Source organism: Spea bombifrons, chromosome 1 (assembly GCF_027358695.1).
Source record: "Spea bombifrons isolate aSpeBom1 chromosome 1, aSpeBom1.2.pri, whole genome shotgun sequence".
Classification (NCBI taxonomy): domain Eukaryota; kingdom Metazoa; phylum Chordata; class Amphibia; order Anura; family Pelobatidae; genus Spea; species Spea bombifrons.
Genome location: NC_071087.1, coordinates 20,924,076 through 20,937,614, shown reverse-complemented (window position 1 = coordinate 20,937,614; position 13,539 = coordinate 20,924,076). Strand labels below are relative to the sequence as shown.

Below are 13,539 nucleotides of genomic sequence, written 5' to 3'. Positions count from 1 at the left end.
TGGGGGGGAAATTGGATCAGGGAAAATCGTCACCCAAGTTTCATTATTTGCAAAGAGAGTGATTGAATTAAAGGGCAGGGAGCTGCTCAGACGGGAGGATGCGGGGCTCGGTGCGTAATGGTGCGCTATTAAATTCTAATTAGAAATGCAGGAATCAATGATAGGGAGGTTGGACAGCTCGGTCCCCCAGTGCCAGCCCAATAGACTGATGAGTTATTGTCATGTAAAAAGCGCCAGCAATAAGACCAACCGCTTTGCTATTGTCCAAGTGGAGAGAGCCAAGATTATTATGAGGACTATATGCTCTGGAGACCTCAGGCAAGGCATCTCACAGGAGGCTTTTTCATAAAACTAGGCTCTGCTGGTAGTAAGGAGGCCAGTCCTGAAGCAGGCGTGGAGCAGACAACATCTCCCATCACAGCCACCTTCTCCAACCAGACCCTCTCTTATTCTCTTTTTTCCCCCTTGTTGGTGAGACATCTAGAACCTTTTCAATGTATAAAATGGAATATTCTTACCTCAATTCCTCTGCCTACGAGTCTTGTATGGCTGGGATGGACACTTCAAGCCTGGCTTCGGCTTATGCTGACTTCAGCTCCTGCAGCCAAGCCAGTGGCTTCCAGTATAACCCAATAAGAACCACTTTTGGGGCCACCTCTGGCTGTCCATCCCTCACCCCAGGATCCTGCAGCCTTGGGACCCTCAGAGACCACCAGAGCAGCCCCTATGCGGCAGGTAAGGACTCTACAGCCTGCAGGAAGATTTCTTGTGTGTTTTGTTGTTTTTTTTGTCTCCTTGTATATAGGAATCCTTTGATTGCATTTGAAAATGGAAATGTGTTTAGTATTTACCAAACGAAATTTGCTTACACAAATGAAAGAATTTATCACGTTAGAAGCGATTGCAGGCGAGGTGTAATTCGGTTACATGGATACACTATCCTAGTCACACCCGAACCGCCAACAAAATTATCTTAAGCTGCCAAAATGATAGGCATAATTTATTTACTTTGCGATGAGACGTAAAGCTTAGCAAATAATTAAATAACCCAAGAGGAATGCTCATCACTGTCCTAAAAACTGGTCATTCTGGAGCGAGCACTGTCTTCTGGATTCATCTCTCAAATGTGGGCATCGATTCGTATCATCAGATCCAGTAACATTTCTTATGATTTTAGTTAAATATTTCAGTGAAAAATGTTTGCAAAAAGTGGCTTTTAAAAACTTTTTTCGTTTTATACAAATAATTTTTTACAAATGCAAAACATTTTTTTCAGATTTTAGAATGTTCAAACTAGTGGTTAATATTTTTTGTTAGGAAAATTAAGCTTTTTTGTAAAACGATTGCGGCGTTTGAGTAGTTCGTTCGTTTTGATTGTTTGTTATCTAGACTTGTTTTATTAATATTTTTTTTATTTATTTTTTTTCTTCTAGTTCCTTACAAACTCTTCACTGACCATGGAGGACTCAACGAGAAAAGGAAACAGAGACGAATTAGGACCACTTTTACCAGTGCCCAGCTGAAGGAGCTGGAGAGGGTGTTCGCAGAGACCCATTATCCAGACATTTATACCAGAGAGGAGCTTGCCCTCAAAATAGACCTGACAGAGGCCAGAGTCCAGGTAAACAAAATGTGCACCTTTCACCTGGATTCCCATTAGTAACACCAGAAAACAAAATTTTTAATCATCCTGATACTATTAAACAAAATAAATAAATACAGCTTTGGCCAAATTAATAAAATAATAAAACTTACCAAAATAATAATAGATCGTTTTATATAAACAATTACCTATTGGAATGAAGTGTTCCTATAGAATTAATAGAAATGTTCTACTTGCATTCTGTTTGATTGTGATCAGTCTAGTTGCTCAGACTTAACCATTGCCAATTACTCTAGAAGCATTTATTTGATGTTATTTTCTTCTATGGTGGGTGATTTTGGGGGGGGGGGTTATTCTATTTAAGTGGTAGCAGTGGGGCATATACTGAAATATTTCTGTTTTTGACATGTTTGGTATGTTAGGAATAGTTTGAGGTTGGGCTATCTGACAGTTTGTAAGGTTCGCAAGGACATTTAATGTTGACTGATTAGATAGGTCAGATAGAGTTTGAGGTGATGCTTTATGGTGGATGACCTGATTTTAATGGAATTGTCTTCTTGTTTTTCCTCTTTTTGTTACACCAAATCATTCTCCTTTCCTTATCTGCTCTCCGTATCAATCTCCATTTGCCTCCACTGTACAACATCTATGATCTCTCTATGATCTCTCCTCCCCAAAATCATATATGCACCATCCTTACAACAATTTCCCTCCACATTCATGGTCTCTATCACCTGTACCCACTCTTCTGCACCCCTCCATCCACACCATACCCAGGTCTGGTTCCAGAACCGCAGGGCCAAGTTCAGGAAGCAGGAAAGGGCAGCAGCTGCTGCAGCTGCCGCCGCCAAGAACGGATCATCTGGCAAGAAATCCGACTCCTCCCGGGATGATGAGAGTAAAGATGCCAAGAGCACCGACCCTGACAGCACCGGGGGGCCCGGGAACAACCCCAACCCCACCCCGAGCTGCGGAGGGGGCCCAAGCCCAGCGGGGTCCCAGGGCAGTGGAGTCCCACCAGAACCAGGCAAAGGAGGGGTTCAGGGAGCAGGAAGCATGTCATCATCAGTGGTGGGTGGCACAGGAGGGGCACAAGGCTGGGCAACAGGTCCAGGTGGCACCATCACCTCCATCCCTGACTCCTTGGGAGGTCCATTTGCCAGTGTGCTATCTTCCCTGCAAAGACCCAACAGCACCAAAGCTACTCTAGTGAAGAGTATGTTCTGAACTCTCTGCACCTTGTCGTTCATTCTAGACATGATCTTTGCTATGGCAGCTGCTGATTTGTTATTGTTCTTAGTAAAAACACTTAGAACAATAATGACCAGGGACAGGCCTCAGCCGTAGCCACCTGAAGACAAGGACTACCTTGAACTCAACCAACAACTTGGGGTTTGGGCACCACCAGGGAGGGTGGTGAAACTTCTGGACCTCAGGTGTGGGACCTGGTTTTTCAGAGCTGCTGCAGGGGGATAACGTGGTGTGCATCACCCACTAAAAAGAACCCCGAATTTGTGACTGGTACCCCCCAGGGTCAACCTACTGGTGCATAGGAGAAGTACAGATGCGAAAAAAACTTTCCAGGTAGACCCCTGGCCACTACTGACTTCAATCCTGATCATCCTTTCATGTGTATAGCAAACCCTTTCACTTCCAGAATGGGCTGCCATGGAAGCAAGTGAAAGGTTAACGCATAATAGTAAAAAATATTATAAATCCCCATCATTTCAAGTCTACAAAATTTCTAAACTGAACATTTTATTTATAACTTGTAATTTCCTCCATTAATTGTGGGGAGGAAAAAAATAATTTAACTTTTTTTTTATTTTATTTTATTTTTTTAAACCTCATCATCCCATGACTAATTTGCACTGTGTTGCAGGGTCTGTCTGTATTATTGAAGGATGCATACATCTGTTACAGATGTAACAATATATTTATTACATTCTTTCAGCTAATTCTATTGTTTTGTTTTGGATTTTTAAGGCACAAAAATCTAGATATTAGTTGGATGTTGACCGGTATGCTTTACTCTTTCTGTGTCTTTTTACGGCCGTGTTATGTGACAGTTGTATAGTGTTAATAAGTACACTTTTGTCTAAAATAGTTGAAAGTAAAACATGTTGAATCCTTTAGTCTTTGCCGTGTCTTTATGGAGAAATAAGGATCTCACGGGTTCTGTTCATTGTTTGTTCGTTTAATTACATCTTTTTTTATTTTTTCTTTCGTTTTGGGAGAGATCATTTCACAGATTATTCTATATTTTTGTTCCAATTAGCATGTGGGCCATCACTTCTGTTTGATTTTGTTGTTAAATCTCATTAGTTCTGTCTGGGACTTTCCAAGTTATTTATATGTTGTTATTATGAATGCTTCTATTTAAAAAGGGAACACTTTCAATGTGTGCATTTTTTTGTTTTTCGCAAGAATGTGTCATTCATTTGATTGTTAATAAAATTACATTTTAAAGAAGCTGACCTCCTACTCTGTACCAAGAGAGACAGACAAATAGATAGATAGCCATTGATATTGGTAAATATATATCTAGATAGATAGATAGATAGATAGATAGATAGATAGATAGATAGATAGATAGATAGATAGATAGATAATAGTCATAGAGATAGATAGATAGATTGATAGTCATAGATATATAGCCAGATAATAGATAGATGAACTAGAAAGATCATAGATGATAGATAGAAAGATTGATGATAGATAGCCATAGAGATAGATAGATAGATAGATAGATAGATAGATAGATAGATAGATAGATAATAGATAGATATGTAGATAATATATAGCCATAGATATAAATAGATAATGATAGATAAATAGTCATAGATATAGATAGGTAGAGAGATAACAGATAAATAGATGATAGTGATAGATAGATAGATAGATAGATAGATAGATAGATAGATAGATAGATAGATAGATAGATAGATAGTCATTGATATATAGCCAGATAATAGATAGATGATAGAAAGATTACCGATAAATGATAGATAAATAGAAAGATAGATGATAGATAAATACCCATAGCGATAGACACATAATAGATAGATGGATAGAAAGATAGATGATAGTCATAGATATATAGCCAGATAATAGATGAACTAGATAGATATGCAGATAATAGATAGCCATATATATAGATAGATAATGATAAATAGATAGATAGATAGATAGATAGATAGATAGATAGATAGATAGATACAGACATGCATTGTGGGAGGTCTTGAGAAAGGTCCAAAGGGATAATTGCAACTTGACCTTTGACTCCTTCAGGTTTCAATGATTCTTATGTATAAAGAAGCCATCCTATATTCTTAGACAATTTATATATATATATATATATATATATATATATATATATATATATATATATATATACACACACACACAAAAATACTTATATACATATTTCCAGTTATGGTCATATATACACATAATATGTGAGACACATACTGTAACTTTTGAAATCTTTTGAAAAGGAAAAATAATGATCACAAGCTAACAAATCTGAATATTTCTTTAATTGTTTTATTTTGCTTGAAGCCATCCGCTTTTAAATATAGCAGCAATTTAGCCGGGATATATGTTTTAGTTAAACCCATGCGGTTATAATAATGTTGTATGAGCGATTTGTATGTACATCGGATGATCCGCCTATCCAGCTACACACGGAATATTACGATACACGAGCTTTACAATCACATGTACAGAGTATAGGAGCGCGCACCGCACAGACAGATCGATAGATGATGAGCGTTTCGGAATCCGTATCGTGTTATTAATATACTGTTTTGTTGTTTTTTCTCTGTAATCACTTATTCTTAATATTATTAACCATATTAAGGGACTGAAGGCTCTGATATTTGCCTGAGTAGTTTCAAGTTGCCGTATTATTTCAGTGAATCCCATTCTTTCTGTAGGACGGAGACGTTTAATATTTCATATATAATAACAATATAAAAACAGAGTCGAGTAATGACGTCATGCGGAATTCGAATTGTTTAATCGGAGCATCACCATATTCGGTCACTAACCCAATTCTGCTACAGAAAAGGGATTGTGTGCGCTGTCCGTGTACACATACTCACTATGGGTTCAGGGCGTATATTTGTAAAGCTGGAAAACCCGATGCAACACACGGCCTCAGGACTGCAACTCCCATCATTCTCGATCACGCGATTTTGTAAGATCTTCAGTCTCACTCCCACCTTTATTTTTGTATGTTTGTGTGTGTGTATCTATTATAAATGTGTGCGTGTAAAGATGTTATTCACAAAACGGTAGATTACACAGGATAAATAAAACATTTAACGTGTAATAATTCTGAAATAACACAAAACCTACCTTAAGTATGCCTAACTATAAGTACAGGAGAGAGATACACACATGATATATATAGAGAGAGACACACATGAGAGAGAGAGAGAGATACACACACATTATATATATATATATATATATATATATATATAGGGAGACAGAGACAGAGAGAGACAGAGAGAGAGAGAGATACACACATTACATATAGAGATAGATAGATATATATAGATACACACACATTATATATATATATGAGGGAGAGAGATAGAGATACACACATTATATATAGAGAGAGATTGATTGTATGTATGTATGTACATATATATATATATATGTGTGTGTGTGTGTGTGTGTGTGTGTGTGTGTGTGTGTGTGTGTGTGTGTGTGTGTGTGTGTGTACAGGTATGTGTGTGTGTATATGCGTGCATTGTAGTCTTCGTGTGAGATCACCTTTTTCTGCACAATATACCATAGAAATAAGGCATTTTATAGATAATTTCATACTAATAAAATGATCATGTGTAATATAGGGGTCTAATACATAACAGACACAATTCCCTGTATTTAAATAGTCAATGGAAGGGCCAAAAATGCTTCGCAATACAGTTTTCCTATTTTTGTTTTTTTTACTCTGCTGTAACAAAACAGAGCCGAGATTTCCACCCAGCTGGCCCAGCAGTAACTGTTCTGCATCCGGCGTACAAAAGGTCATACACAATGCACTATATTTTACCATGATTTCGAAAATGCCAGAAAATTGCATGTTTTATGGCAAATAAATCTCAATAAAAAGGCATGGCCTTCGGATCTGGTTGCTTTTTTTTTTTTTTTTTTTGTAAATTGTGATATTGTGAAGCCAAATAAGTAAGGATCAGACAAAATACCTCATAAAGGATGACTACATATTATATTACATTTATATATATTATATTACATTAATATATTATATTACATTACATTTATATATTGTATTACTCTAGCCAGGAAAACCCTAAAACGGAGAAAAAAATCTGTGAACATGAAACCAGAGGGCACCCAACCAGGTCCTAGATGTTCAAGACCCTTTGCTGTCATTCAAAATTTTAGGGCCCCACTACCCCACCCCATGTTCCCATTGGGGCCACCAGGCTCTAAAGCTCACCATGTGACCACTAGACCACAAATTTTAGAAAGGGGGCCACCTGGGCCTCAAAACCCACAAGGGCTCAGACACAGATAGCAAGGGCCAATGAGGGGGTTCATGACAGATCAGTATAGCTGGGTCCCCCTGCTTGGCTGGGCCCCATACATTTTACAGGTTGTAACCCCAAGATGGCAGCCCTGTCTAAACCAGGGTTGCTAGAGTGGCGTTTCAGCTCCATAAGCAGACCAGTGTCGCAATCCCTCAGTCTTGCTTTCAGACATGTTTTCTAGATAATCCATTTTAAAAGAAATACTAGCGGGTCTGTCCATCACACAGGCCCAGACTGACCAGCTTGTATACTCAGCGGCAGATCAGGTGCCGGCCGCACGTTTCATAAGAGAAAACCATAACGTGGAGCCTGTCAGATCCAGCAGTAGGCCGCATGCACGTCATTTGCCATGGCCGCCTCATCATTCCCAGTCTAGCCCTGACTGTCATTTAATTTTTCATTAAAGAAAAATACGCTATTTATTAGACTGTGTTGCCATTCAAAACACACACGTATTGTGTTATATACATCAGCATACTTCCGGGTGTTCTATTGGGAAGGAAAACCATGGTGTTAACGCTCTACAGAGTTTACAAAAAAAGGATATAGCCATATTAGCCCAAATAAAATTGGAGTCCTAACAGTTGATATCTTTTATCGGAACAACACAGAGGGAAGGACAGGTTGAATGAAATGTAAGGATGCTAGCGCCCTCTAGTGGAGGAATGGTAAATTACACAGTGAGTCCTTTCTTACAGATATAAGGTCTAAAACACAGAAGATATTTTAACTCGTCTCAAAAATCATACAATACGGCAGCCCCCACCAGGGGCGTACCTAGATTATTTGGCACCCGGGACGGATCCTTTATGTGGCACCCCCACACAAACAAAAAAAATAATGCGGGCGTGAATATTTAATTCACAAATATCTGTATGTCAACTGGAAAAAATAGAAATATCAAAAAATTAATTAACTCATAAATAAATTAAGTTTAAATGAGTAACATTTACTGAACAGATATGGTACAGCATAATTCCCGCCACAATACACTGAACCAGACATTGACGGTAGTGCAGCATAACCCCTATTATACACTAAGCCAGAAATTGATATTGCCCCTCAAACAGCCTGTCTGTGCCAACCCTGCCCATTTAGCAGCCTGTCTGTGCCACCTTTGCCCCTGAAACAGCCTGTCTGTGCCAACCCTGCCCTTTTAGCAACCTGCCTGTGCCATTTCTACCTGTAAACACTTACTAACTTCATTCAATCACCCACTAACATTCATTCATTCACCCATTCACTCTCCCACACCCCCTTACCTCGCTTGCTGATTTCCCTGGTCCGGGGGCCAGCCGTGCAGACGTCTATGCGGCTCAAAGGCGGCCACCAGCTTACTACTGCTGTGGCTCCCGTGCACCGTATGAGGAAACTCTTTTCCCACCCAGGTTCCTTCTCCCCTACACAGGAAAAGAGTTTTCTCATACAGTGCACGGGAGCCCCAGCAGTAAGCTGCGGGCCTGCAATAGGCAGTCGTCAGGCCACTGGGCAACCCCCTGATGAGTGGCACACAGGGTGTACCTCCACGTTGGGGTACGCTACTGGCCCCCACATAAAGTACAACAGAAAATAAGGCAAGTAGCTCTCATATTAGATATTAAAATAGGATTAGGGACTAGTTCACGTAAAAGTAGCTTTGAGGCTAATCCGGAATATGCCGGTGTAAAAAAATAGCAAATGTTTCTCTGTCTAAGATGGCTTTATGTGATATGTTTGTGTCTGTGATGAAGTTTTGGAAAAATATAGCCTTTTCTATTATTTTCTATTATTTATTATTATCTTTTATTTATATAGGGCCAACAATTTACGTAGCGCTTAATACAATACATATATCCAAGGGGTCTGACAAGACGAGAATTGCTCGCAAGCTTACAATAATAAGCACCATATAGGAAAAATCCATGTTTTCTATTATCTTCGCATAGTATATGTAATCAGTGCCGTCCGCTGGGGGTTTGCCCATCACTTAGAATCACAGGCTACGGCCAATCTCCTTTACATCTATGATCTAATGCAATAGCATATGGGGTAGTGCAAAAGCATGTTAGGAGACATACCTGATCCCGAGGCTTTCACACCAACTGCCTATTATTTTTAACCTGTACTTGCCAGTGCCAAACTAGGCACATGCCTAGGAGCCCTCCATGGTAAGATGGTCAGTGATATTTACTGGATAATTCAGATGGTGGTGGCAAAATGTGACCCCACAGTACTTGTATGGCAGCCCCCATCAGAAGTGGAGTTGTGCACAGGAGTTAGTATGTGAATGTGTTTACTTTGTTGGGGCAAAAGCCTTGTTGCTAGTGGGGGCTGGAGGGGGCTTATGGGTGGCTTGTTGTTTAATTTAGTCTCAACTTCCAAAATCTTATACTTCCAAAAATCAGTGGTGGGCCGACCTAATGTAACCCTTAATACTAGGCCGCCATCTCTGGGAGTGCTCAGCGTGGTCACGCAGCGTCACATTACATGCTCACACTGCAGTAGAGAAGTAACTAAGTGAGCAGAAGCAAACCTAAGCTGATGTATACGATGGTATATTTGGGTCCAGGGGCGTACCTAGAGTATTTGGCACCTGGGGCGGATCCTGTATGTGGCACCCCCACACACACTTTAAAACTGCATAGCTTCTACCGTTATATACCAGCACAGACACTGAATGTGGTACAGCATTACTGTTATCATTATATACTGAGGCAGACATTGATGGTGGTACAGCATAACACTTATCACTATATACATATATATATATATATATATATATATATATATATATATATATATATATATATATATATATATATATATGATTGTTAACAGCAATCACATTCCTATCATACCCAGGTATACCCAGATTGTACTTGCAGACTTGGCATGATAGGAGTGTGATTGCCCTATCTACCCCGTCTCACTCCCTTCTCCCTATCTACCCCCTATCCCCCATCTCACTCCCTTCTCTACCCCTCCTAACTATCTACCCTCTCCCTCTTTGAAGTTCACTTACCTTTCAAGAGTCCTGCGGTGGGGGTGCAAGGCCTCTGTCTCCCAGCTCTGCCACTGTATGGAACAGTATAGAGTGATGGGAGTTATGATGTACTTTAGAGCATAATTATATAATGAAAAATACATTGGAAATGGTACATCATAACACCCATCACTCACACACTTACCAATCCACACACACATACCAATCCACACATTTACCAATCCACACATACACTAATCCACACATATACCCTAATCCACACACACATACCAATACACACACATATACCAATCCACACATACACCAATCCACACATACACCAATCCACACATACACCAATCCACACACATATACCAATCCACAAATATACCAATCCACACACATGCCAATCCACACACATACACCAATCCACACATACACCAATCCACACATATACCAATCCACACACATATACCAATCCACACACATATACCAATCCACACATATACCAATCCACACACATGCCAATCCACACACATGCCAATCCACACACATGCCAATCCACACATATACCAATCAACACACATATACTAATCCACGCATACACCAATCCACACATATACTAATCCACACATACACCAATCCACATATATACTAATCCACACATACAGCAATCCACACATATACCAATCCACACACATACCAATCCACACACAGGGCCGGACTGGCCCACCGGGATACCGGGAAATTTCCCGGTGGGCCGGAAGGTCCGTGGGCTGGGCGGCCGGCCGGCCGGCAGACTTACCATGAAGACAGCCGCTGAGCTTCCCCCCAGGCTGCCCGAAATCTAATCAAAGCGGCCGCTGGGTGCTGATGCGGCCGGCCGGCATCAGCACCCAGCAGCCGTGTGCGATGGCCGTCTAGTGATGGGAGCAGTGTGAGGGGAGAAAGCTCCGCCCCCTCGCACTGACCTTTCACCCCTCACGCTGCTCCCATCACTATGCGGCCATCAGATTGCTGGGAATGTAACCTGAACGGCCGATGCGTGCTGATGCCGCCGGCCGCCTCTGCTTTAATACTTTTTTTTTTTTTTTTTTTTTTTTTACTTTATATGGCAAGCCGATCCAGCTTACCATATAAATAAAAAAAAAAAGTGTTAAAGTAGCTCCGGCCGGCGGCATCAGCACGCATCGGCCGTTTAGATTACATTCCCAGCAGTCTGATGGCTGCATAGTGATGGGAGCAGCGTGAGGTGGAAGCTCCGCCCCCTCGCACTGCTGCAGCACCGGATGTCAGGTCAGTGGCATCCTGTCAGCATAGAGGAGAACAGTGTGCAGCTACCAGGAAGTCAAGAGAAGTAGAAGGTGAGTAAAATAATGTATTTTTTGTACTGTATAATGTTTTTTGTATTTGTTAAAAACAAAAAAAATCGGCATGTGTGTGTATGTAAGTGTGTCCCCCTATATGCCACTCTGCCTCCAGAAATGCCTTATACCCCCCTATATGCCACTCTGTCCCATGATATGCCTTTTAACCCCCTATATGCCAGAGTTGCATATAGGGGTATAAGGCATTTCTGGATGCAGAGTGACATATAGGGGGTCAAAAGGCATATCTGGAGGCAGAGTGGCATAAAGGGGGTTAAAAGGTGTATCATGGGGCAGAGGAGCATATAGGAGGGTATAAAGCATATCAGGGAGGCAGAGTGGCATATAGGGGGCATAAGGCTTTTCTGGAGGCAGAGTGCCCCATGATATGCCTTTTAACCCCCTTCATGCCACTCTGCCTCCAGAATTGCCTTATACCCCCTATATGCCACTCAGTCCCATGATATGCCTTTTAACCCCCTATATGGCAGAGTGGCATTTAGGGGGTTAGAAGGCATATCATGGGACAGAGTGGCATATAGGAGGGTTGAGGCATATCAGGGAGGCAGAGTGGCATATAGGGGGGTATAAGGCTTTTCTGGAGGCAGAGTGCCCCATGATATGCCTTTTCACCCCCTTTATGCCACTCTGCCTCCATAAATGCCTTATACCCCCCTATATGCCACTCTGTCCCATGATATGCCTTTTAACCCCCTATATGCCAGAGTGGCATATAGGGGTATAAGGCATTTCTGGATGCAGAGTGACATATAGGGGGTCAAGGGCATATCTGGAGGCAGAGTGGCATAAAGGGAGTTAAAAGGGATGTCATGAGGCAGAGGGGCATATAGGAGGGTATAAAGCATATTGGGGAGGCAGAGTGGCATATAGGGGGCATAAGGCTTTTCTGTAGGCAGAGTGCCCCATGATATGCCTTTTAACCGCCTTTATGCCACTCTGCCTCCAGAAATGCCTTATACCCCCCTATATGCCACTCTGTCCCATGATATGCCTTTTAACCCCCTATATGCCAGAGTGGTATATAAGGGTATAAGGCATTTCTGGATGCAGAGTGACATATAGGGGGTCAACGGCATATCTGGAGGCAGAGTGGCATAAAGGGAGTTAAAAGGGATGTCATGGGGCAGAGGGGCATATAGGAGGGTATAAAGCATATTGGGGAGGCAGAGTGGCATATAGGGGGCATAAGGCTTTTCTGTAGGCAGAGTGCCCCATGATATGCCTTTTAACCCCCTTTATGCCACTCTGCCTCCAGAAATGCCTTATACCCCCCTATATGCCACTCTGTCCCATGATATGCCTTTTAACCCCCTATATGGCAGAGTGGCATATAGGGGGTTAGAAGGCATATCATGGGACAGAGTGGCATATAGGGGGTATAAGGCATTTCTGGAGGCAGAGTGGCATATAGGGGGTTAGAAGGCATATCAGGGGGGCAGAGTGGCAAGCCTGGGGCAGAGGTGCATAACTCGGGGGTAGGTTGTCAAATGAAAGGAAATAAAAACCGAACATGTCTCAATCATAGCTTTTATTAAATATGGAAAAAAATAGTCTACATGAATTAATAAAGAAATAAAAGTTTCTAACCAGAATATCGTGAAGAATAATGTGATCAGTGTTTTGTTCCACTGAATAAAATGGAACTCTTTCATCTAAAAATGTTCGCAGTAGTAAATGTTTTGATCCCATTCTGTGTAATGTATTTCATTTATTCGGGCAACACTTTTGCTTTCTGGCATTTTAATACAAAAAATGAGATAAAAAGAATGGCACATAGTGTGACTAGTGTGTGAGTGTATTAGGGGTGCGTGTGGGTATAAGAGCTTCACCGTGAGATAAACTATATGGGGCTGGTCTCCAAATTTTTCCAGGGCTGCTTTTCAGTCCCAGTCCGGCCCTGTCCACACACATACCAATCCACACACATATACCAATCCACACACACATACCAATCCACACACACATACCAATCCACACACATACACCAATCCACACATATACCTATCCACTCACACT

General features: G+C 41.3%; 1 protein-coding gene across 1 annotated transcript; it reads left to right on the top strand.

Moving 5' to 3' along the window:
• Nucleotides 1-312: 312 nt before the first annotated feature.
• PHOX2B (paired like homeobox 2B) lies at nt 313-3,319 on the top strand. The gene is made up of 3 exons (XM_053458404.1): nt 313-735; nt 1,434-1,621; nt 2,381-3,319. Exons 1-3 carry the CDS (start codon nt 495-497, stop codon nt 2,828-2,830), a joined length of 879 nt encoding a protein of 292 aa, XP_053314379.1. The 5' UTR covers nt 313-494; the 3' UTR covers nt 2,831-3,319.
• Nucleotides 3,320-13,539: the final 10,220 nt, after the last annotated feature.